Source organism: Myxine glutinosa, chromosome 8 (genome assembly GCF_964187855.1).
Source record: "Myxine glutinosa chromosome 8, kmMyxGlut1.1, whole genome shotgun sequence".
Taxonomy (NCBI): domain Eukaryota; kingdom Metazoa; phylum Chordata; class Myxini; order Myxiniformes; family Myxinidae; genus Myxine; species Myxine glutinosa.
This window is the reverse complement of record NC_136268.1, coordinates 32,613,995-32,636,056: the sequence shown is the minus strand read 5'-3', so window position 1 is coordinate 32,636,056 and position 22,062 is coordinate 32,613,995. Positions and strand designations below refer to the sequence as shown.

At 41.5% G+C, this 22,062-nt stretch overlaps 1 protein-coding gene across 1 annotated transcript in view; it reads right to left on the bottom strand.

Annotated features, from left to right (window-relative positions):
• The window catches only part of LOC137432161 (uncharacterized), a 54,414-nt gene extending 44,499 nt beyond the window's left edge, over nucleotides 1–9,915 (bottom strand). Inside the window, exons 1-2 of the mRNA XM_068123871.2 lie at nucleotides 9,388–9,915; nucleotides 869–948 (exon numbers count right to left, since the gene is read on the bottom strand). Of these exons, the coding sequence (XP_067979972.2) occupies nucleotides 869–937 (69 nt within the window). The 5' untranslated portion in view covers nucleotides 938–948; nucleotides 9,388–9,915. The remainder of the gene's footprint in view (nucleotides 1–868; nucleotides 949–9,387) is intronic.
• Between the last annotated feature and the right edge of the window lie 12,147 nt (nucleotides 9,916–22,062).

The following is a 22,062-nucleotide window of genomic DNA, read 5'->3' as shown; positions in this document are numbered from 1 at the left end:
TCTCTCTTTAGACCTTGATAGAATCACAAGCTGCTCAAACACTTGGAATATGTCTTTCAATCCTGACAAATCTTATAATCTCACTGTCTCTCTGAAAGGACTGTCTGGCAAACTCTCCTATCCACTTTCTTAACATTCCTCTTGAAGAAGTTCAGTCATTCAAACTCCTGGGTCTCACTATTAGTCATGATTTCTTGAGAAAACCACATTTCAAAGTTGGCTAACAAAGACAGTCGCTGACTGGGCATTGTCTATCGTACAATGTCCTTCCTTGGCACACCTGAACTCCTTCATCTGCAGATTGATGGAATACCGCTCTCCCCTCTGGGCTGGTGCCCTTGCTTCACAACGTTCTCAGCTAGATGCCATGGAAACAAACATGTTGAAGATCATTGGAATCTCCCGCAATGAAGCAGAGTCTCTGGGCCTGCCACTTTCACATTGCAGACAGGTCGGTGGTCTCTCTTTTTTCCACCGCCCCCCTATTGGCCTTGTACCCTCTGCTTTTTTGTGTTTTTTTTGTCCACCCTTCCACACCCCAGGGGTTTCTGCAGGGTGCACACGGTCCACCAGCTACCCTCTTCTGGTGAAATTACCAGAATTCAAACTCACTTTGTGCACAGAAAAAGTTCTGTTCAACCTGCTAACACTGCCAGGTGCAGACTGTGGCACAGATCAAGGTTCAAGAAGTCCTTGTGGCTAAGCTACGAGTCAAATTGAGAAAGATGAAAAAAAAAACATTCACCATTAACGTACAGGACGATGGCAAATAAGTGCAAAATGACGTCAAAGGTAAATGCAGCAAATTCCGTTCTTAATGACTTGGGGCAATAATGTCAAATTGAGAAGGAGAATGTGTATGACTCACCTCCACAGGCGCAGGTTCCTCGACACCTCCAGCGTTTTCTGCTTTCGTTGTGCTCTCAGACTCTGCCATGTCACGTGGCCCTGCCATGTCACATGTCACGTGTCATTATAGGGGAGTGGGCGGAGCCTAAATAAAATAAAATATTTCAAATTGAAATAAGAAAGGAGGATGAAAGGATAGAGGAGGTGCTGAAAGTGGTTTTGGGGGGGGGGGGGGGGTTGTGAGTAATAGGGGGGTTACTGAAGTTAGGTATTGGTCATGTGTGGGGGTAGGGGTATGTTCAGTTACCAAGCAACTAGCTAGCGCTTGCCAAGCTAGCCGTTCCTTATCAACAGTTTTGAATAGAGTGCTTATTGAGTGCTTAAGCCGATTGGCGAGCACTCTACAAGAAGCTTGGTAACTGAACACATCCTCGGGTCTTACAAGACTGAAGTTGATCCTTTTTGGCTTTAATTTGTAATTTATTGATGATGCCTGTGATGACTTGCCTACTCGCAATAGAGGCTGTGGGATGTTTAACATACAACTAATACGAGCACATGAGACACCCGGCTTAATGACAATTGGTGTTTTAAAAAAAAAACTTTAAAAAATATTTTAATTATTATTTATCATCCTTTTTGATGCGTCGCTCTGCATGGGAAAAACAAATCGGACAGTTTATAGTTGAGTCGGGAATCGAACCCAGACGACGCAGCTCAGAGCTAAGTGTGCTTCCTCTTCATCGTTCTGCCATGGATGCACACACTCACACACTCACTCACTCACACATTCACACACACACACTCTCTCACACACACATACACACACTCACTCACACACACACTCAAACACTCACTCACTCACACACTCACACACACACACACACACACACTCAAACACTCACTCACTCACACCCTCCCTCACTCAGCTATTTTATTCCATACCCAGAGAATCTTGTCGAGCATTAGTTCAGATCAGATCTTGAACCATGACGTATACAGAGCATCGGAGCAGCCGAAGCAGTTTCTTGGCTCGATTTGTCAGGACAGGGATTTGTAATCTGTTCATGATGCCAGCGATAACTCGCCTGCTCCTCACGAAGGGCACCGTGAGATCTTTAACGTTCACCAACTAAATTCGTCAGACGGGACACCATTTTAACGTGGATCCGAGGGACAGTACACACATTGATGAATACGAGACCATTAGGTAAAAATATTGTTATGAATTAGGGGTAGAGGAATATCTAGACCCAGGTAGATGTGCATTGTTAGGTGCTCGACTGTCGTGATAGGGAATCTAGATGTAATAAGTTCTGTAGCCCGAATGTCGGATTAAGCTTATATCTTCATCCCCGCCATGCGGGGGCGGGGCATGCTAATTAGTTCAGGGATTATGGGTAAAATTCCCTTGTGTGCCGTTCCCTCGGTGAGCATCCCAGTGTCCCTTATGGCAATACATCCCATAGACATTAGATAGGCCACAGACATTAGTGCACCACACATTAAATAATTCCCCGCCACCACAATGACTTTGGAAGAACCAACAAGCAATAGCCACGCCCAGGAGAATGTGTGATTGGTTGGGGTAAGAAGCTGGCCACTGATTGGTGAAAGGAAGGTGGAAGGAGCGGCACACTGATTGGCCACTGACCGTTGACACCTCGGCCAATCAATGCAAAAGGTGCGAACATTCGGCCAATCAGTGCGGAAGGCGCAAAACCACTACTTAGAAGCAGGTCGCTGATTAGAGGGCAAGGGCCGGTGACGTCAGAAGGCGAGAAAGACCATAAAGAAATGAGGACTGGTTGGTAGAGGGAGGAAGCTGACATTAGACATGGCAAGGACAAGACGACTTGCTCGCCGGCAATTGATCGATCTCTCTCTCACTTTGGTTTCCTGCCCTTCCCAGACCTTCCTCCTGCCCTTGCTTTTCGTTCCATTTGGTTTTTCTTCCTGTGCCATCTGCAAATTTGCCTGCATGACGACAGACGTTGGAACGCCGTCGATTCTCCTGGTGCGAGCGTACGAGCGAGGCTTGTTGCTACGAGCAAACGGGACCTCGCGTGCGACCAATGAGCGGGCGAGCGAGGCGTGACGCTGAGCAGATGAGACCGGGGCGAGCGGGTGGCTCGGGGCCAAGCAAAGCGTGAATGAGGCAGACGGAGGCCTGCTTCTTGCCAACATCGGAGCCGGACGGAGCCTGACCGACATCACACACCCAGACAGATAAGACGCACCACAGAACACAACACGACGATTATTTTATTTAATTCCTTCCCCTGTGCTGTTGTTGAAGTGAGGTGTGCGGGATCCCGGTTTAGGAACCATTCTAGGAACTATTCTTTTCTACCCCCGCTAATTTTTACCCCAGATACACTTTTTTGAAATTCCAACTTCTTTCCTGGAAGTCCTTGCAGTGTCCATATGTTTTATACCTCTCCCACCTCCCCCCAAGCCCTCTCCCTCCCACAGTTCTCTCGATGTCCTTGCTCTCAAATGTTGTGTTTGTGTCCGTCCCCCTCTATCCCCATCTTGTCTACTGCTCCCCTTATTTTGTGTTTTATGTGTCGGTTTGACCTTTTGTGCGATTAATGTTAGCTCTTTCACGAGCCTCGATCTTGTATACAAAAACAAAAAAATTTTTTTATATTATTTGTCGGCGCGTTTCATTTTTCTCGGGTTCCGCATAATAAATCGATTATTTTTGTACATTTTACCCCCTTGTCCGTTTTGAGTTCATTCCCTACAGGATCGGAGCTGCCGGTGAGATCGCTACAGGTAAGAGCTCGCCGCTTCTTCCCCTTCCTTCTTGCTCCCGTGCTTGCATAGTCAAAATCCGTAATTGATCGTCGCCTCCATTAAAGTTCGTTTGGCCATCCACGAGCCCACAGTATTAACCGATGGCATTCGCGTGACAATATGTATATATATATATATATATATATATATATATATATATATATATATATATATATATATATATATATATCAATCAATAACATGTGAACCATCGGTTCCTTTTGGGTTCACAAGTCAGAAGGACTTTCACCTCGTACGTTCGCCAGAAATGTTGCCGCCATGAAACAGGAACGTTGGAATTCCGAGTCCTTGAAATAATCTCCATATTTATTTTTTGTTAGATTGTACAAAAAATTATGTCAGTATGTAAATATTGTGTGTGTGTGTGTGTGCATGCATGTGTGTGTGTGTGTGTGTGTGTGTGTGTGTGTGTGTGTGTGTGTGTGTGTGTGTGTGTGTATGTATGTATATACTGTATATATATATTGCAATCAACACTTGTATACCGGTAGTAAACCGAATGACTTTTGAATGCACAACAGATATGTAAGCAAATAAAATCTGTTGCAAAATTACAACAAGAAAGAGCAAATCAGAGATTGCAGATCCTCACCAGGACGTGTTTTTGTGGTGTATTTTGTGTGGTGTTTATTAGCTGCTGTGTTTGTGTGGTTTATTGATGACGTAGATTTATGTTCAATGCCATATGGCCGCCGAACCACGTGACCAATGACGTCATCAATTTAATTCTCCCATACAATATTTGTGTAGGTTATGCTCAAGAAATTTCAAACTGATCGGATCAAGCGTTCCACTTGTCTAATTATGACGTCATAATGAAGGCACCGATGACATAATCACGAACATATATGTTGTTCCCCATGGGGAGTACTTGACAATGAGACACGTTTCAATGTTTGCCATGGAGCGGTTTTGGAGATTTCGAGGTGCAAAGTTTTCGGTTTTTTTCCCCAAGATAGCACCTGTACCACCTGACCTATGACGTCATAATTATCATAAAAATTACATACAGAATTACAAATTCTATACATATACAGAAATATATCGAGCTTAATTCATCAATTTTTGAATATTTAAGCCAAATTCGACATTAGAAATGATTTTTTTTTCACATGACCATGCCCCCAACCCCCCCCCCCCCTACCCGCCTCGCGCCCCACAAGGGGGGAATACCCCCAGTTTGAGAAGCACTGGTATATCGAATGGTGTACACAATGTACGAATTTTCTTATACAGGCTAAAAACAAAAAAGTCTCATAAACTTTAAATAACTTTTAATACGTTCACTAAACAATCACAATGGGAACAACCTTTGTTTGTTCGATTATGTTCGCACAACTCAGAAATAAACAATTTACCACGTACATAATAGATATTATCTTGTATACAAAATTTCTTAGACACCATCTATTCATACATTTGTTTTTAGCTCTTATATATGTGAAGCAGATTACAGTAAATCCAAGGCACCGGCACACAGTGGTCTGTTCATTGGGGTATCCTGCATCGCCCAAAATAAAGCTTCACTCAAAACTACATTATTCTGTTAATTGTTTTCTGTTGGTTCGTGTTTTATGGTAAATAATTGTTTTTGTTTGCATCATGTTATGTGATTAACGTTTCATGGTGTTTTTTTTCCCCCGTGTTCATCTCCACTTTTACGTCATACTTTCTTCACGGATAAACATAATCAAAGTTTGAGCTGCACTCCCAAATGACCCATAATCGAAGGAAGTAGTCCATAAACTGTTAAAAGGACAACCGGCTTAACATTCCCGAAGGACGGACGCAATGTGGTGATCGTTAAGTTTGTTGCTTAAAGTTGAAGTAGGAAAAATAGGAAAGGTATAATTGTATGAAAATAATTAATTTTAAACTGTTGTACTGTATTAAAAGAGAAGCACAAATAGCTAAATAAACAACAACAAGAAAAATAAATCATACCATAATGTTAGGCCACATATTTATCGATCAGCCCCCAATCACGTCCCACCATTATTGGTTTGTTATATTCCGTATTTACTAAGAATGCTTGATCGCCGGAGAACAAGCTGTTAAAAGTTATTCTTAAAATCAAACTGTTCGTTATTTGTGTGGTTATTGATACAATATCAATCATTTGATCACAGTGTCCGCAGAATGCGCTTCATGGGCCTTTGACACTTTGGAGCAGAACAAGCGAACAACTTCCGCGGGACATTCAATTGTAACGTCGTTCCGGGAACGTTTTGTTGTTCAAAATACGACAAAGTTTTAAAATACATTTTTTATACCTTCAAAAGCAACTTTTTCGTAGCCGATATATGTAGCCTAATCAATACTAATCGAAGCCTATATACATAGATATGGAGAAATAAACTAAAACCTTGGTGTGTAAAAAAATTGAATAAAACATCGATGGGTGTTGGAGTAGTGTGAGAATATCGTTCCGAAAACTTATTATTAAATACTCATTGTATTATAGTAACAATATATATATATATATATATATATGTGTGTGTATGTATGCAGTAAGTCAGTCAGTGGTGTATTATATATATATATATATATCCAGAAAAATTAAATGAGTTACGGACACAACTTCAGGACAATCTTTGTTGGCGACAAGCTTTCGGCCCAATTGACCTTCTTGGGTATGCCCACTCTCGTTGAGGAAGACCAAGAAGAAGGTCAATTGGGCCGAAAGCTTGTCGCCAACAAAGATTGTCCTGAAGTTGTGTCCGTAACTCATTTAATTTATTCTAGTTATACATGTACTGTTTACAAATGAGGCGCCTTACTATTATTTCTCACAGTCACAGTGTGGAGTTTATACTATTTCTCCTGGTATACACATATGTGTATATACACACACACATACATACAGAATGTTTTATCAAATTAAGATGTGATTGATAAGTAGCTACATCAAAAAATATTGGCATGAATCCATCATCAAACGAATTGTAATAACATTTAGAATTCGAGACGTTTCATGGGGAACAAAACGATAACAATGAAGAGGTAGAAAGTTTCATGTATTGTGAACAACTCTGATCCAGCATAACTGGTTTACATTTCGGATTGCATCATTTAATCAATTGACAGTTATAATTGTTTGCGACAGTATTTATGGGATGCGACAAGATAGAAATATCAATTATTGTGGCATAACAATACACTGAAACAATACAACATAATGTAATGCGTTCCAAGAATATAAGCTATATAATTTATACACATCATAAACACGTTACTACATGTATATTATACCACAATATGGCAAACATAGCAGTGCACTTGGTGAAGAGGCGTATCGATGTCCACATGTGGTAGACAAGCGAAGGCACGGGATATGAACACTACAACGCTGAACGTACGCAAGGCGGACAACTCAAACAGATACTTGTCCGAGTACACACGTCTTGCATTAGTCTCGTGGCACCAGTAGATCGGAAGCAATAAAAAGACTCATACAACAACTGTTTTACATTTGAGGGAAATAATTTCACTCCTTGAAGTTAAAGTTTCAGCATGTAATTATGTTTTGATTTGAAATAAGGGTAAACGGTAATTATTCCTTATCGGGCTTTACAAATAATTTACAACAATCTTTGCAACATATTCTGCGCACAATTATTACAATTGTTATGAGATGTAACTGATACAAGAGGGGATTAATGCGCCTTTACTACTATACAAGAAGTCCATAAACGGAAGATAAATAAGTTTTGTACTTCACCTCTGAGTTTGTTAAAATCTCAATCAAACAGGTGTGTTTATACAGTATAAATATATATAAATTTAAATATATAAGTATATAAATATAAATATATAAGTATATAAATATAAATATATAAGTATATAAATATAAATATATAAGTATATAAATATAAATATATAAGTATATAAATATAAATATATAAGTATATAAATATAAATATATAAGTATATAAATATAAATATATAAGTATATAAATATAAATATATAAGTATATAAATATAAATATATAAGTATATAAATATAAATATATAAGTATATAAATATAAATATATAAGTATATAAATATAAATATATAAGTATATAAATATAAATATATAAGTATATAAATATAAATATATAAGTATATAAATATAAATATATAAGTATATAAATATAAATATATAAGTATATAAATATAAATATATAAGTATATAAATATAAATATATAAGTATATAAATATAAATATATAAGTATATAAATATAAATATATAAGTATATAAATATAAATATATAAGTATATAAATATAAATATATAAGTATATAAATATAAATATATAAGTATATAAATATAAATATATAAGTATATAAATATAAATATATAAGTATATAAATATAAATATATAAGTATATAAATATAAATATATAAGTATATAAATATAAATATATAAGTATATAAATATAAATATATAAGTATATAAATATAAATATATAAGTATATAAATATAAATATATAAGTATATAAATATAAATATATAAGTATATAAATATAAATATATAAGTATATAAATATAAATATATAAGTATATAAATATAAATATATAAGTATATAAATATAAATATATAAGTAAATAAATATAAATATATAAGTATATAAATATAAATATATAAGTAAATAAATATAAATATATAAGTATATAAATATAAATATATAAGTATATAAATATAAATATATAAGTATATAAATATAAATATATAAGTATATAAATATATATATATATGTATATAAATATAAATATATAAGTATATAAATATATATATATATATATATATATATATATATATATATATATATATATATATATATATATATATATATACCAGCTGAAGAAAATTCAAAGAAATATGTATTTAAATATGTGCATGGATTGCTTTCACTTGTTTTTATTTATTTTATTTTTTAAATACAACAAAAATCACTGCAACCTCAACATACGATCTTCACAAAACATTACCCAATCACTCCCAGGAAAAAGCAAGGCAGTGTAAAAGGAACATGCTCACTTGAGGCCTGAACACGAAGGTGTTATAATAAACCTGTGTAAAGTAATCTTTTAAATAACCGTTGCACTTGGAAACACGATAATAATTAAATTTATGTTGACAACAAACAAGTACAATCTCAACATACGATCTTCACAATTCATATTACTCGATCACTCCGGGAAAAATTCAGGCAGTGTATAAGCACAAGACCCGATCGAGGCCTAACGGCCAATTATCCGGTTTTATCTGTGATCAATTTTTGTTTCATCCAAACATAGTCCAGGACCTTCCTCTGGATGAAAGAGGAGTCCGTGCAAAGTTTGGTCGCATTAGTTCCTGCAGGATCCAAATACATAAACGATCGAACAAACAAACTTTCTTCTTTATATATTAGATATATCGATATATACTGTATGTAGGAAATTTTAAAGCATACATTTCAGATTGTACCCGGATTTCTACCTGGTCCATTTTTACTGCAATGAATAAAAGATAAATAATTGTCTGAGAAATAATATTCCGAGGATCACACGCCGACCATAACCATGTTATTACGATATGCAGACAATAATGAAATAGCGTCTGTTGAACATACAAGGACAGCGTGGTTCGTATTGACAGAATGTGTTAATACCTGTTCATGTGGGAAGGTAAAACGTACAGGTATTCAACAAGAAAGGAAAAAGAAAAAATAAATATCAATAGGTACCTTGGAACCTTGGATAGGGAAGCTAGTCCTTGTCCATGACGATAAGAGGAGGTCCAAGAGAGCAGGACAGTCAGAGACAGAGGACAAACACAAGTTCAGAACAGAAACACGATCCAGGATACCTTTGATCAGGTGGAGTATGAAAGGTTATCTTAACTCGATCACGAACAAGCGTTTTGTCCTTAATGAACTCATTTGCGGAAATAAAGTTTATAGATTTGGAGCAGGAAGGAAAGAAAAGTCATGGATTTGGGAGGTGGGAGAACTACGCTTATTATGGCTTCAACCGCGGACAACTACCCATAAGGGTATATTATTGTGAAAGAGGGCTAGACACAAAAAAAAATAGACAGACAGACCGACAGCCGCAAGTACAATGAACGTAGACAGCAGACCAAGAGGTGTACAGATGGTTAAAGACAATGACAAATGAAGACAAAAGGATGGAGAACGGAGGAAACTGTTCGAGATAGTAAGAAAGCGAGAGGTGTGGGGAGTTCCCTCATGGCGCGAAGGACCCTTCCGAGTGGGGGCTTCGTGTGTCTCGAGAGGGAGAGAGAGGGAGAGGGAGGGGGAATTGGGGAGGTTAAGTTGGGCGGCCGGGTCGGGATTGGGGGGGAAACAAAGTGAAGGATTTTTGGAGCCTCTGCCCAGCGTGATGTTTGACCTTTGACCAATGGATAAAGATGTTTCTTTAGTCTCTCATCTGTGTCCTCGTTTTCCCGCCCGATTTCCGCGCACGTGGCACCTCCCCGTGTCCCCTTCTCTTCGTTTCACCTTCTTTGGACGTTTTCCTCTCCGTCCCCGTAGGTCGATCTCTTCGCTTTGAACGTATTTGATGAATATCGGGGATATCAATGGCGCACGGGGAACACGTGCTATGAACTCCGAGACGAGTTTAAAAAATTCATCAATTGTCCGACGGGCGCATCGAAACGGGACGGACGGACACGTGGCGTGCACGGGCTGCGTGCTGCTGGACACGCGAGACAAAGACTTTCTCACTAAAAGCATATTTTACTGGTTTTGCCTTTTGAAGTTCGACTCTGCGATGTCGCACATAAAAAGGGAGATTTACTCACGGGGGGAAAGGGCTCCGCATCGCGGAGAGGGGCACAGACGGCAGCGCGAACGCATATATATCACGGTAGTGTATATACAGTTACAATGGCACCCCCCAAAAGGGTGCAAAGGTCATGTGCATTTACAAAAGCTCACATCAACAAGCGACCTTGACCAATGGGATGAAAATAAAGATTCTGCTAATTTAACACCAGGTTAACGTGAACCTGCCAACGATACAATTAGACGCGACTACCTGAATGGTATATTCACAATTTGCATACTTTCCCCGATGATTTGTATATTACCCCGATGATATACCTTATGTATTACTATTAGACTACGAGTCTAATACATAAGGTATATCATCGAGGAAAGTATACAAATAAATGGGAGAAATTACAATATTATACCACTACAACTGCGACTACTACTACTATTACCATGACTACCACTACTACTACTGCTACTACTACCACGACTATTACTACTACTACTACTATTACCATGACTACTACTACTACTACTACTACTACTACTACTACTACCATGACTACTACTACTACTACTACTACCATGACTACTACTACTACTACTACTACCACCATAACTACTACTACTACTACTATTACCACGACTACTACTACGACTACTACTATTACCACGACTACTACTACTACTACTATTACCATGACTACTACTACTACTACTACTACTACTACTACCATGACTACTACTACTACTACTACTACTACTACCACCATAACTACTACTACTACTACTACTATTACCATGACTATTACCACGACTACTACTACTACCACGACTACTACTATTACCACAACTACTACTACAACTTCTACCACTACTACTACCACGACTTCTACTACTACCACTACTATTATCACGACTACTACTACTACCACGACTACTACTACTATCACTATTACCACTACTACTACCACCAGTACTGCTACTAGTACTAATACTATTCTACAACTACGACAACCCCTACTACTACTACGACTAATTTTACTACTACTATTACAACCACTACTACTCCTCGTCTAATACTACCACTATTACTACGAATACTAGTACTAGTCTACAACTACTACTATTACCGCGACTACTACAACCACTACTAGTCTAAGTAGTGGTGTTTCACAGGTATTACTACTACTACAACTACTAATACTATTACTACTACTACTACTGATAACATACTACCACTACTACTAATAATACAACACGCAAGTCCTCCACGGACCAGCACGGACCAGCTACTTCGATTGTGCAGTTAGTAATTCCAAGTTTGTTCAGGATGCCGGCGATAACTCGCCTACTCGTGGTGAAAGACACAGTGGGATCTTTGACGTTCACCTTCGACGACCAGTGCTCACCGGCGGCTCTTCCGACTTTTAACGTCTTTCCAACTGGCGCTGCCTGTGAAACACCAGGATGGCGGTTTGTAGTTGCCTCGAAATCCGAACCCAAGGTAGAGTGTAGATACCTGGAGGCCATCCTCCTCCCAGGCCAGAAATGACTATAAAACTAACGGCTGATTAATAAATAGAAGTACCTAACTTTACAGACTTTCGAATAGGTATAAATAAAGAATATTAAACTATAAAACATGGACGATGTGAGGGTTCCTGAGAAAATACAAAGGCAAGGAGAAGCTCCCGATGGAAAACAGACGTTTGTACGAAACTCTAAACGTCACAAAGAGTATCAAAGGTTCACGCACAGACAACATTGCGTTAACGCAGACACAAGGGGTCGCTTTGATGACGTAAGCAGAAAAGGTCGTCACACAAAGAAACGACCGCAAGTAAACTCTGTTAAGAAAGTGCGTACGTACTTAATGGACAGAGGTGGACACAGGTATACCTGGTGTGTATGGTTCATTACAGTAGTGTTGAGTTATGTTCGTCGGTATTCATTCGTGTACCCTACAGTAGTCAAGCGTTCGTGGACCCCCGGGAATCCCCCACTCATGGTCTCCTTCAGCAACCACGTGACGTCATCCAGCAATGCGCGAACGCAACGTCCAGACAATGAAGGTCGTTTGGGCCATCGTACCTGCCTCGTCCCACCTTTCCACACCTGGTGCTGATTAGAAAGAGAATTTGGAATATCATTTTGCCAGGCACCCGGCGTACAATGGTCTGCCACTTTCGAAAGAAGACGTGGCATCTTAACGTGTATCTGCAAGTGCAACCTGAAGGTAGGCAGAATAGCCGGCTTTAAATCCGCGTCCGAAGGACGGCGTGCTCCATGATGCAGCACCACCCGCTGCCACCGCACAGGAGGAAGAACCGACCTCGTGGAGGAGAAGACCGAGGATCGAACCCAGAGTACGTAGCGGAATGACGAGCAGACTACCTACCGAGCTACCATGTTCTACCCTTCGTAGGGAGCATCCAGGTGCCAACATCCACGACACCGGGTTACACCTGTCACGCGTACGGAGCCACTGCCTCGTGACATCAGGTTAATTTAGTCCCGAACAACTTCCACACCACAGGAAGGAATGTTCCAGAACGGATGTCCAACTATTCCTGAGCAATCGATTGGAAGTGATTCTCCGAAACCGACACAAAGACAGTTTCAGTTTGTCGTTGAAGGTAGATATAAAGGTGAACATTCAACCTCACCCCACCTACCTTGTTCACCTGTTGAGGAGAACCGACCTCTTTCAAATACATTCCTTCATTTTTCCATAATTCGGCAGCAGGAGTGAATGATTTGGAATGATTTAAATTTTAAACAGATAAATATTGAGAATCCATGAATAGTCAGGGCCTTCGGGATATTTTGGGGCCGTTTGCTTCAAATTCTTCCAAAAGCACCAAATTTGGCCCAGATGTTGCCCATGCCATACTCTTTCGATTTTTGAAGGGCGCCAACACGGGCGCCCCCCCCCCCCGGGGGCCCCATATTGGCGAAATACTAAATGGCCGCCACCCGGATTAGAGGAAAATCAGTTAAATAACCAAAAGGGTTGGAATCATGTATGATACCACTTTTCAGGGGTTTTCGAGGTCGAGGAATCCAATTATGATGTTATTTTCATGATTCGAGGTCAAGGTCAACCCTCAAGGTCATCTTAAAGGTCATTTTTGAGTCAAACATGTCGGTTTTTGAGTTTTTTGTCAAGATTTACACGAGGTTCACCATTTTATGTTTCTGGGTTGGGTAATAGAACTCTGACCTTATCTTTGACAATTAGAGGAAATATTTACATGTCTATTTCCTAATTTTCAGGCATATGCAGTTCATCAGTCCAATTACAAAGGTACGGATTTTGATGTTTTATGAACTGTATGCCATATCCTTGTGTTTAATTTTTGTGCGATCATGATCCGGGTTCATGTATACATGATTGTATACATGTCATAAATATGACGTCATAGGTCATGTGACCTGGCGGCCATATTGGATTTTATGAAAACCTGAAAAATGGATCCCTGCCTTCATTTTTCGATCGATTCATTTTGAACTTTGACCACTTATAGTACGCCATGTGATTGGATGCATATCCTAATTATGACGTCGTAGGTCAGGTGACATGGCGGGATGGACCGGTATGGTCCCCGGATCATACCGCCCTTGGCGCCCGTCAAAAATCGAAAGAGTATGGCATGGGCAACATCTGCGCCAAATTTGATGCTTTTGGAAGAATTTGAAGCAAAATATCCCTCAGGGCCCTGACTAGAAGGGACAGAAGAGTTTAAATCATTTCACAAATAAAATCTCATCCCAGTCCAGGTATTCAGTCCAGGTATTCATCGTGTGGGAAGATTATTCCTTTCCTGATGTACAGCGGGGTCATAGGGCACGTGATTGATTTCAAAATCATGTCCCAGTGAGTACTCCTTTACATCGATCACCTATGGGGAGGTATGTACGTGTATCACATGTAGGACGGACAGGAGGAGAAGATGTCGATGTATCTTACATGGATTACAAGGGCATTAGGAGATGTCGATGTACTCTTACATGGATTACAAGGGCATTAGGAGATGTCGATGTATCTTGCATGGATTACAAGGACATTAGGAGATGTCGATGTACTCTTACATGGATTACAAGGGCATTAGGAGATGTCGATGTATCTTGCATGGATTACAAAAACATTAGGAGATGTCGATGTACTCTTACATGGATTACAAGGGCATTAGGAGATGTCGATGTACTCTTACATGGATTACAAGGGCATTAGGAGATGTCTATGTATCTTACATGGATTACAAGGGCGTTAGGAGATGTCGATGTACTCCTACATGGATTACAAGGACGTTAGGAGATGACGATGTACTCCTACATGGATTACAAGGGCATTAGGAGATGTCGATGTATCTTACATGGATTACAAGGGCGTTAGGAGATGTCGATGTACTCTTACATGGATTACAAGGGCATTAGGAGATGTCGATGTACTCCTACATGGATTACAAGGGCGTTAGATGACGATGTACTCCTACATGGATTACAAGGGCATTAGGAGATGTCGATGTATCTTACATGGATTACAAGGGCGTTAGGAGATGTCGATGTACTCCTACATGGATTACAAGGGCGTTAGATGTCGATGTACTCCTACATGGATTACAAGGGCATTAGGAGATGTCCATGGACTTTTACAAGGATTACAAGGACATTAGGAGATGTCGATGTACTCCTACATGGATTACAAGGACATTGGAGATGTCGATGTACTCGAACCTGGGATCCCAACACCGCGAGGTCGTGTTCAGATGGGAATGCCAACAACCTTTATCCCTACATAATGGAAAAGCGCACATCGATAAACCAGTCGAAAGACATCGGTGACAATTTGAAGGTCTCCTGAAACAGTCTGAATGAACTGCACATTTAAACCGACATGGAAGACAAAGATGGCGGACAGAAAGATCATTTTCCTATGCAACAAGTTCGATGATTCACATGGCTAATAAAGCAGGCGCAACAAATCTGCGCGAGCCAAAACTATTCCTGGCAGCAAGGAAAGAGGTCGGAAACAAGGAAGGTCAAGTGAAGGGCTTGGATACAGCTGGTGGACTGGATGAATGAAGTTTTAATCATTCACACGCCATCTTTATGCGTCACCGACTTGGATGGAGTGCGCAAAATCCCGTGGAGCTTGACATGTTAACGTCCACGAGCAAATCCCAGCAGAAGGGACAGCCGGCTTCTCGTCCGTCGGACGGACGGCGAAGCTTGAGATTGAACGCTCTGTCTGCGAAACCTCAAGATGACAGTTTATAGTCGGGGCGGGAATCGAACCCATATTAGGGAGCTCAAAGGCGCTATACCTCTAAGGTATCCTGTCAAGGCAGGTCGATACATTAACTTAATGGGGTGTTGATCGGGCACAGGTGTGAAGGGCCAAATGGTCTCCTCCTGTTTCTAAGTTTACTTGTACTATATATTTTTAAGAACATAAAATAGATGAGATAATAATTATGAATCTTTTAAAGTCTCCCACCCACATCCCTGTTTGGTCCAATCATTTATAATCAAAATCACATTAACTATGACCGTGTGTGTGTGATATATACTCAACATCAAAATAAACTTATCAAATCTTTAGAAGGACACTCATTGAAATCCTCCACGCTAAAATGAAAAATATTTGAACACAGAGGTAAAGTTCAGCGATCTTTACTAAACACATGTCAATAAACAAGAGGTTTCCTCAATCACAAAAAAAGCAAAAACCATGAACATCACAAGGAGTGGTGCAACAAAAGTCACAGCACTGCAACACAAAGGCACGCACCTGAATACAGTCAAAACAAAATGACACAGGAATGGATACAACACTCCTAACAGTCAAGGACAGAATGACAGCAGTCCTCAATATCGTGTGTGTCCTCCTTGAGCTGTTATGCAGGCTGTACACCTCCGGCGCATGCTCTGTACCAGGCGTCTGATGCGGTCCTGGGGAAGTCTGTCCAACTCCTCCTGCAAGCCTTGAATGAGCATTTGCCGATTGACAGCCGTTGATCTCCTCGATGCAAGACGTCGACCAAGCTCATCCCATAAATGCTCAATGGGATTGAGGTCAGGGGAATAAGGCATCCAAGGCATCACTTCAACCCCCTGTTCCTGGAGGAAGTTGGTGGTCAGGCGAGCAGCATGGGGTCGAGCGTTGTCCTGCTGGAAAACTGCGATGTCAGGATGAGCCTGGAGAAATGGCAGCAGATGAGGTCTCAAAACTTCATTGACATAACGCTGACTAGTGAGATTGCCTTCGATGACGACCAAAAGTGTCCTGCAACGGGTGGAAATGCTGACCCATACCATCATACTGGGTCCTCCTCAACGATTGATCTGGCGAATACAGCATGATGCATACCTTTCCCCACCTCTGCGCCATACCCGTTGATATCCATCAGCAGCATGGAGGCAAAATCTGGACTCGTCGCTGAACAAGACTGCACTCCACTGTTGCTGTGTCCAACGGCGATGCTGCAGACCCCATCTTAGTCTGTTCCACCGATGCACTATGTTCAACACTGGACCTCTGCAAGGACGGCTTACCACCAGGCCCCGACTTGTCAAGCGCCTCCACACAGTAGAGACACTGATGCGGTTGTTGTGGCGACCTTTTGTCAATGCAGAGCTGCTTGCGTCGCAGGGCAGAAACGATCACGAAGATGCTGCAGCACAATCCAGCGGTCTTGGTTTGGAGTGGTTACCCGTGGTCTTCCTCTTTGTGGACCATCATTCACAGTTCCAGTTTCACCGTAATGCCTGGCCAGGTTGGAAATTGCAGGCTGTGAGCAACCAAGACGTTGGGCAATTGTTTGCTGGCTTTCACCAGCCTCAAGCATCCCAATTGCCCTTAAACGTTGTTCAGATGTCAGGCGTGGCATCTGAATTTTCTTGTTGTTCTCCGTCAGAAACCTCGAGTGACTATAGTGTTACGGATTCGTCACTTCCGTTGTTGTGGTTTTCATCCACTGTAAACATTTTTGATTCCATGTACTATTATTTTTTGCAAAAGGTTTATTGTGTATGAACTGTTTTCAAAAGGTGAAAAAGTTAGTGTTGAAAGAAACCGGAAACCGGATCGGGAACCGGACCATGACGAAGAAGAGGAAGAGGGAAAAGAGGGAAAAGAAGGCGGAGCGAGTGGAGTCGGACAAGAAGCATAGTTGCTCTGCGGTCTGGAGCGAACATTGGCGAGCAAGAGTCACGAGTGAACATTGGGTTTCCCAGGAAAGGGATTCCTACGACAGAGTTGTTATCGCTGTGACAGATTCACCTGCGTGTCAGGTTTTGCGATTGATTCCGAAGAGAATCCTCGTCGTGCCGTTACGTCTGGAGTACGGGCCGTCGGCCATTTTGACTCGCGTGCTTTGTGCGTCAAGCAAGGCTTCTTCGCTTCAGCCGTTCTCACTGCATTCAGACGTTTATCTGGTGTGTGTGTGTGCAACACGGATTTTGAAGGTAAATCTGAGGTTCGTCGACTGTGAGCCGTGAAACGTCCATACCCGAGGGTGTGATTTCCCAGTCGCCTGGAGGGCGCCTTTGGATTTCCCAGTCGCCTTGAGGGCGCCTTGGTGCAGCTTTGGCCGTGTGGCTGTGACCGTCATCCGAACGGGATTCTGGTCTCGATTAGACATCGTTCTGATGATCGCTGGAGCGGATCGACTTTGGCTTGAAGCCGGGATCGACTTCGGCCTGAAACCGGAATCAATTTTGGTTTGAAGCAGGGAAAGAGACATTGGGAATGTTCTTGTTTCACTCACTTGGAGCACAGTGAGTTATATATTACGAAACTGATGGTACCATCATAGGCTATATATTGATTGTACTTTTGATTACTATTATTGTTGTACTGTTATTCTTGTGTGATCTTAATACAATATTTGTTTGTTGGTAACAATTGGTGTGGCATCACCAGTGATCTTTGACATACAGAATAACACATTTTTCTGCCGTGACTCCCCTCGGGGCTCGGAGGTACACCGTGACCAGGGGGTTGGGGAGGAGCACGTAACAATAGACAACAGTGAATGAATGTCTAACCACGAGAACTGAAGGATTTCATTATGACCCGTCTGGGCAAGATACTCATCCACATCTCACATCTTTCCTATAGCGCCTACACTGCATATGCTGCACCTCTCCCTACACTGTACCAACACACACCACATTCCCCCCCCTTCCCTTCTCTTCACTTTGGACCGATGCAAACCTGCCGGTTTGAGTAGGGTGAGCAAGGGGCTGACCCAAAGCCCCAATCTTCATCTCTCTCTTTATCTCTACTTCCCGGTATGATTGTGGGAGGCACATATCCATCCCTAGATAATTAAGATTGTCCAAGGGGATCTTCTGTGTTAGGGGTAAGCTTTTCTAGTGTCTGATTTCTGTATATATCTTGTGAATTGTGATTGTAAAATCGTGCTTTATGAACTGTGCCTGTAAATACGTGCCATTTGTTCAACTTTGGTAAACCAATTCAAACCTGTCCGGTTGTCTTTTCCTTCATTTTTTTTCGACATAGCATGTACAATAAATAGACGGTAATCTGTGCCCCATTAGTTTTCTCTGCTAGAAAGCCAACGGCCATCTACGGCTTCACTCAGCCGTACCTAATAAGTAGACAGGTGAGATGTTTAGAGCATGGTTCCCCAGTTGGGATAGCCAAACCAATGGTAAGATAACGCGATAGTTGGGCGCGAGGACCCTGCTTGGTTTATCTGCTTCAACCAGCATCCACAGTTGCTTAGCAACCCGGCGGATTGAGGAGTTATCCATGACGCATTGTCTTCTAGTCAGGGCCTTTAGGGATATTTTGGTTCAAATTCTTCCAAAAGCATCAAATTTGGCGCAGATGTTGCCCATGCCATACTCTTTCTATTTTTGACGGGCGCCAAGGGCGGTATGATGCGGGGACCATACTGGTCCATCCCACCATGTCACCTGACCTACGACGTCATAATTAGGATATGCATCCAATCACATGGCGTACTATAAGTGGTCAAAGTTCAAAATGAATCGATCGAAAAATGAAGGCAGGGATCCATTTTTAAGGTTTTCATAAAATCCAATATGGCCGCCAGTTCACATGACCTATGACGTCATATTTATGACATGTATACAATCATGTATACATGAACCTGGATCATGATCGCACAAAAATTAAACACAAGGATATGGCATACAGTTCATAAAACATCAAAATCCGTACCTTTGTAATTAGACTGATGAACTGCATATGCCTGAAAATTAGGAAGTAGACATGTAAATATTTCCTTTGTCAAAAATAAGGTCAGAGTTCGATTACCCAACCCAGAAACATAAAATGGTGAACCTCGCGTAAATCTTGACAAAAAACTCAAAAACCGACATGTTTGACTCAAAAATGACCTTTAAGATGACCTTGACCTCGAATCATCAAAATAACATCATAATTGGATTCCTCGACCTCGAAAACCCCCTGAAAAGTGGTATCATACATGATTCCAACCCTTTTGGTTATTTAACTGATTTTCCTCTAATCCGGGTGGCGGCCATTTAGTATTTCGCCAATATGGGGCCCCCGGGGGGGGGAGGGGGGGCGCCCGTCTTGGCGCCCGTCAAAAATCGAAAGAGTATGGCATGGGCAACATCTGGGCCAAATTTGGTGCTTTTGGAAGAATTTGAACCAAACGGCCCCAAAATATCCCTAAGGGCCCTGACTATTCAGGGTAGGAGGTCGAGTGGCGGGTCCAAGCAACCCCTCTGTGCTCACCCAGGAACCCGTAACAAGATATATATCTATATTGTAAAGCCGAACCGTCTGTCAGTCCATCCCGGAACAACTCCCTAATTTTTGGGGCTAGCCCTGCCAAAACTTTTGTGGAACGCTTTGGGGTCCCAGCGGGTGTCGTAAAGTGGGTGGGAGGTTTCATAAATTCCTCAATACAATTATGATCTTGAGTTTAGATCCATATGAACTGCTCCCTGTCTGGATGTAAGCACAATCACGGGTTCAGCAGAAACATTCGCTGGCTTGATAAATCTCAATACAATTGTTATTTTGATTTTCGATCCCTACAAAATGATATGTATCCGCCCTTGCTCACCGGCATATTTGTCTGTATTGGTTATCACGATAGAATGGCTTTTATTTTTGTTTACCTCATGGGTTTTTATAACATTGTATTTTGTTATATTAATGGTATAGTATTAATTTGTGATTGGAAATACTAGGACGTGCCCGTACGTGGGTGCCCGTTCCTTGCCAAAAAAAAAAAAAAAAATGTCTTCGCCCATGCATGCATGGGCGTGCCCATGGGCCCATGGGCGTGCCCGTAAGTGCGTGATGTGACCGTACAATGAATGTATCGTCCCGACGCCGCAGCTCGGATGGCGCTGCAGTTAATCGGGCCTGTATCGGCAGAGTTATTATAAACGTGTACTACAATCGATCGTACCTTACAACAATCAACACAGATTGCAACGTCAAATAAATGAATACGCTCTCAAATGTGCCGTCCGAGGCAGCGTCTGCTCGCCACGTTCAGCATCAGTACGTCGTCACTATGACTATCCGTAAGTCCGGAAGTGACGTCCTCATTTGACTGTCCGGAAGGTCGCATATCGCAGTTACGATGAATCGCAAATTAGTTTTAATTAGTTTTAAAACATAGTTTAACGCCAACATAGTTTGCCAACGTGAAATAAATGAATACGCTCTCAAATGTGCCGTCCGAGGCAGAGTCTGTTCGCCACGTTCGGCACACGTGATAGCTCGCTGCTCTCTGATTGGTTGAATCGTTTTTTGGACATAGCTCGGTAACTACTTCTCCGATTAATATGAAACCTTGAAAAGGCACATCCTCAGGTCCCCAGCAATATATCTGGCAAGTTTCAAGTATATCGGACCCGTGGTTGTCGAGAAACAGCGGTCACAGACACACAGAGATTAGTGGAATTATTATAGACTAGGGCATGCCCGTACTATATCTATATCTAAAATTATATCCCCCCCCCTCTATTTACATGAAATGGTTTGGTCCAAAGCGAACGGCTTGCGAGTGGTGACAATCCCCCCCCTCTATTTACATGCAATGGTTTGGTCCAAAGCGAACGGCTTCCGGAGTTTGGTAAAGAAATCGCCATCGCGTGCACAAACGCGCAGGAAAGCGAATGAATCGCAAATTCGTTTTTATTAGTTGTAAAACATAGTTTAACGCCAACATAGTTTGCAAACGTGAAATAAATGAATACGCTGTCAAATGTGCCATCCGAGGCAGAGTGTGCCCGCCACGTTCGGCACACGCGATCGTTCGCTGCTCTCTGATTGGTTGAAGCGTTTTTTGGACATAGCTCGGTAGGTACTTGTCCGATTAATTACAAACCTTGAAAAGGCACATCCTCGGGTCCCCAGCAATATACCTGGCAAGTTTCAAGTATATCGGACCCGTGGTTGTCGAGAAACAGCGGTCACAGACACACAGACAGACACACAGAGATTGCTGGAATTATAGATAGATAGATGCTGCTTGGATTGAAAATACTAGGACGTGCCCGTACGTGGGTGCCCGTTCGGAAAAACATTCCAAACCGCGTGGCAGTAACGACCACAGAACCCCCCCCCCTCTATTT